At 40.8% G+C, this 5238-nt stretch overlaps 1 protein-coding gene across 7 annotated transcripts in view; it reads left to right on the forward strand.

Moving 5' to 3' along the window:
- Positions 1–4608, forward strand: part of Kcnip4 (potassium voltage-gated channel interacting protein 4) — a 1150698-nt gene extending 1146090 nt beyond the window's left edge. For 6 of the 7 annotated variants that reach the window (XM_063272886.1, XM_017599089.3, XM_017599088.3 and 3 more), the window contains 3 exons: positions 104–208; positions 779–841; positions 3147–4608. In XM_063272886.1, the coding sequence (XP_063128956.1) occupies positions 104–208; positions 779–841; positions 3147–3194 (216 nt within the window). In that variant the 3' untranslated portion in view covers positions 3195–4608. 7 annotated transcript variants of the gene reach the window in all.
- Positions 4609–5238: the final 630 nt, after the last annotated feature.

A 5238-nucleotide genomic window follows, 5' to 3' on the forward strand; every position in this document is an offset into this window, starting at 1 on the left:
GACACAAGCAAATGAGACACTATGAACAAAATCTCCTAACGCATCTTAGATAGGCTTCTTTACCCTTGCTGTACAGCCTCACATGAGTGCCTTTCCATTTCAGGAAATGCTGGACATAATGAAAGCAATTTACGACATGATGGGGAAATGCACATACCCTGTCCTCAAGGAAGATGCTCCCCGACAGCACGTGGAGACATTTTTCCAGGTGGGGTGAACGATGTGCGAGAGGAAGGACGGTATTAGTAGATTCCCTGATACCTGGAAAATGCACTGATGCAAAACAATGAAAACTGCAAAGAGAATGTGTATTTGCATGGACAGAACAATAGGACAAATGCTACCTTAATTTCATAATTCAGGTTTTTAAACTGTACTTCCAGAAGAGTGACAATAGCCTGACAAAGTCAGTCTCTTCTTTCAGAAAGCACTGTGATGCAGGTCCCACAAGGACCTTAAAGATAACTAATTCTCAGTACTCTTCTCCCATTTTATAGATGAAAATTCCAAGGCGCTACATTTCAGGAAAATCTGCAAGGCCTATCATAGTTAGAAAATGGTTTATATGACTCATGGTTCACATTACACGGGGGAAAACACACAACCTAAAATGATTTGGCATCCCCATTGTAAAAACTCAATAGTTTCTCCTAGCGTGTAAGTGTACCATATACCTCAAAATGGTGAGCTCCATTCTTATCTCTTTGAATCTACTGTGTACAGAGAGGCTATAAAAGGGTGACTCAATACAGTTCTTTGTTCTTTTCTTTCTCAACAGAAGATGGACAAGAATAAAGATGGTGTCGTTACCATAGACGAGTTCATTGAAAGTTGCCAAAAAGTAAGTATGGAAAAAGAACGATCCTTTCGTTAGCATCAGCTACAAATGAGCACAGCCTATTAGCCAATATGAACTCAGAAAAATATAAATCAAGTGCATAAGCGAACGAGACAGGCTTCTTGAAAACAATCAGATTTATTTACACATCCAGTCTGATAGCATGGGATACTGATGTGAAATTTTACTTGGACTCCTCGTTTCTGGAAAACTTTAGAGAGGATTCAGTATAGAGTGCCAACCGAAACCATGTAGATTTAAATTACAGTGGAGAGGTGGCTTGGTGCTTAAGAGTGCTGCTGCTCATCTTATGTTTTCCTCTCTGCACACAAGTCAGGATTCCCACAATGGCCTGTACCTTCAACTCCAAGAAATCTGATACTCTCTTCTGGACTTTGCAGGTCTACACATGCTTGTGTTGATATCCCTACACACAGACAGACAGACAGACAGACAGACAGACAGACAGACAAAGACACACACACACACATAATTAAAAAAAAACCTTTAGTCTTTTCTACAGTTCTTTTAAAACATATTTGTGTCACCATAAAAATAGAAATTTAGCACAGCAGCCTATGGAACGCTATAGTGGTCTCTGGGGTTGTTTTGTTTAAGTTAATGTCTGTGTATGTATGTTGTGTGATGGGAACATGACACAGCACCCATGTGGAGGTTAGTGGACAACTCTCAAGAGCTGGTTCCTTTCTCTTGTCTTGTGAGTTGCAGAGACCAAATTCAGATCCTCAACAAAGCATCACTAATTTAACATATGTGGACAAAAAGAAGCATTTTAGCTAAGCCCAACTGTCTCCCATTATAAAAATAGAGAGGAAAAAATTCTGAGCAGTCTAGTAGTTATATGCCACCTGGAAATCTGGACATGGCTCGCCTAGCGTGATGCAACTCAATCCTGCATACAACTATAACTGCAAGTTAATGAACATGGAGAAACATTTATTGCTGCTTCAGGGTTTTGTTCCTCTTGCAATTGTTTGATTTTCAACATTGGTGACACCTGCTTGCTTTTCAACTCACCTTTCAAAGTCAACATCTCTGAGGTTTAGACTGGTGACGTGAACCCCCTGACTAGTGACATAACTTAGGGACAATGGTAGCACATTGCACTAGTGCTACCTAACATACACGGCTCATTGGCAGTGTTCACCCACAGTGCGGAAATGTTCCTCAGCCTGTTGCGGTAGCTCATTTCCAAGAAATAGACTAAGTTGAACACAACCACCATGCAACAGTTTCTCTGAACCAATTTCTCTGGTATTCAGAAACTATTCAAGACTCCTACAGCCCATAGAGATTTAGCCTAACAGTTAAAAAGGGGAAATGACTGTTTAAGTCTATTGATTCTTCTGTGTCCAGGAACATGAACATTTATATACTCTCTGTGCTTTGGCTTTTAATCTGCCTGAAATTCCTAAATTCTCATCTGTTCCCCTTTGGATAATCTCTGGAAGTTCATATATGTTAGTGTGTGTGTGTGTGTGTGTGTGTGTGTGTGTGTGTGTGTGTGTGTGTGTTTGTGTTGTGTATATATATATATACATTATTTATATAAATATACCCTACAGAGAGAGAGAGAGAGAGAGAGAGAGAGAGAGAGAGAGAGAGAGAGATGTTTTAGATTGGCTTGCAGGATACAATCTTAGCAGTTCAATAATGGCTGTGTCACACTGAAGAGACTGAGAATCTGTAGTTCTTCAGTCCACTAGGCTGTGTGTCTATGCAGTCCCACTCTGGCACTGGAGTCCTAGAAGATTCCCGAAGAGCTGTTGCCCTTCAGTCTATGTTGAAATCCCAAAGAAGATGATTCTAATACTACCACAACAAGATAGATGAACTTGCCAGCAAGAGTGAAAATAAGCAGGCAAAAACCAAAATTTCCTTCTTCCATGTCATGATTCTACCCAGATTTAGGGTGGGTTTCCTTGCTTCAAGTAACCCATTAAAGAAATGAGCCACAGGACTGACTGACCAGAAGCTTGTGTTAGTGGATCCCCAATGCAGTACACAACAAAGATTAGCCATCGCACTCACTGTTTTCATCCCGACAGCATTTGAGAACTCTTTTGGTCTAGCAAGTACCAAGTCAGATTTAAATGAAACATCTAAAGGCATATTCAAGAACTAAGAAAGACTGGATAGACCTTTGCAGTTATTTGTAGTGGAGATAAGGGAAGATAAACTTAGCATCACAAGGCAGCACCTGAAGGGTCTAGGCCATCCTTAGGGGTACAGCAGAACTTTCTATTGTAGACACGGTAATTAACATCCCTCCATCTCTCCCCTACAGGATGAAAACATAATGCGCTCCATGCAGCTCTTTGAAAATGTGATCTAGACTGTCGGTGCCTTGACCGGAGGCAAATGTGGACGACTACACACGAGTTGAAGCCACCATTTCTAGCATAGATTGCTCAGCTTTACACTGAGGCATATTATGCAAACAGCTTTGTTTTAATATAAAGACCCCCGCGCCCAAATTTAAGTTTTCCAGTTACAAATCCGCATCCACGTCACTGGGGTCCCGAAATGTGCTCACTTATTTCATACTCTGAGAACACTCAAAAGGCACAGAATCTGGAACAGCTTTGATCCTCAGCCACGTGTTACGGGGGCTTTTACAGATGAGTGATTTTAAAACACCAGTGGGTTTTCCTACTTGTTTGTATTCAGCCCTGGATTTTAAGTGGTTTTCTAAAATATTTACATCTGCATTTAACTTCCAGAAAGCCAATGACCTTTTCATTTAACTCAATTCATGTAATACTGAAAAAAGGAACAAAGATTATTACAATTAAAAAAGACCAAAAACACAGTCCCGATTTCTATAGCTTCTCCACCTGCTGTTAAAGACAGTCATGTATTTGGCTTTTTTTTTTTTTTAAAAAGAACACTTAAAAAATTAGTTTATTATCAGATGTTAGCATATACCTAATAAAATTATTTTAGTATTTGTTAATTTTCCATATTCAAGCCAAGGCTCTATATAATCCATGTAACTTTGGACCTGTTCAATCTTACATGTAGACTGTTTTGTATTGTGTTCTGAAGTAGAAGTTCAAAGTGTCAAACAAACCAAGGATGTTTACAGACTTGCAAAGGGTCCAGATGTCTGTCCTGCAATGCCTAGTGACGCTTATTAACCAGTAACCTGAAGAGCAGTAACTGGCAATTCTAGCCACCACCCCTCCCCAAGCCCCTTCATGTTCTCACAGCATGTTTATCACACACAAGCCATTCAGGGACAGAGAATCCTTGACTGCCCCAAAGCCTACTAGGAATAAAGATCAAGCAAAATCTTCTTTGAAAACACCAGTGATTCTATCATATTGGAAATATACATAAGAGTGTATAGAAAACGAATGTAGACATTGGACAGTTCATCCGAATTGCATTATGATTTAGCACATCATGTAGTTCAAAGGATTCACATTCCTTTCCGTGATCTTAAGCCAAAACTGTAGAATTGCCACAACAGTACTAGATATACACACATTCCCTGTTTCGTGGAAATCCAAGAACCAAGAGGATACGGGAGGAGAAAATTTGCGACTGTCTGCAACAATAAATCAGGTATCTATTCTGGTGTAGAGATAGGATGTTGAGAGCCGCCCTGCTATCACCAGTGTAGGAATTAAGAGTAGTACAGTACATGTACAGAAATCTGCCATCGCGTGTTTGTGTAAACTCAATGTGCACATTTTGTATCTCAAAAAGGAAAAATAAAGCAAAATAAAGTGTTTATTACTCTACTTTGTGTACTATAGGTCTTTATAGCCTGGCAAATTCTATAGTTAATTCTACAGACTGTCACTATCTTTGGGGAGTACTGCCTAATACAAAGAAAACTCAAAGCAAGACTGAAGTCAGGCAGCCGCTGTGGCAGGCATGGTCTGAGAATGTGACGAGGAACTGGAGAGCTGACAGAGACCCTGGTGGAGAGTGGGCGTGTCTGTGGTATGGTCCCTCAGCGATTGCTTGTATTCTCACCTGACAGCGGTGTAACTATCTGAAAAAAGGACTGCTAAAGGTCAACCAGACCTCTGTGGGCGAGAACAAGGGCAAGGCCGTCATCTCTCCAGTGTTTCAAGAGCATGTAGCTGTGCCACGCGTCACAGTAACTGCCTGTCTCCATGCTGGCCGAGGAGTGGCTATGGTTTGGATTTGGTGTGGCTATCCAAGTCCCTACAGCCGCTCTTCCTGTCAGTGAGGTTGGCGGCCTTACTCCCACTTTATATTTCTCCTCCTCTACTCCTTCTTCTCTTGCAGAATGACCTAGTTACCAGCTCATCAGAAACTCTGGACTGTATCCGTAACTTATGTTTAACACACCAAGTAACTGGGACGCAAATAATTCCAACTACAATATCACTCAGTACATG

Source organism: Rattus norvegicus, chromosome 14, assembly GCF_036323735.1.
Source record: "Rattus norvegicus strain BN/NHsdMcwi chromosome 14, GRCr8, whole genome shotgun sequence".
Taxonomy (NCBI): Eukaryota; Metazoa; Chordata; class Mammalia; order Rodentia; family Muridae; genus Rattus; species Rattus norvegicus.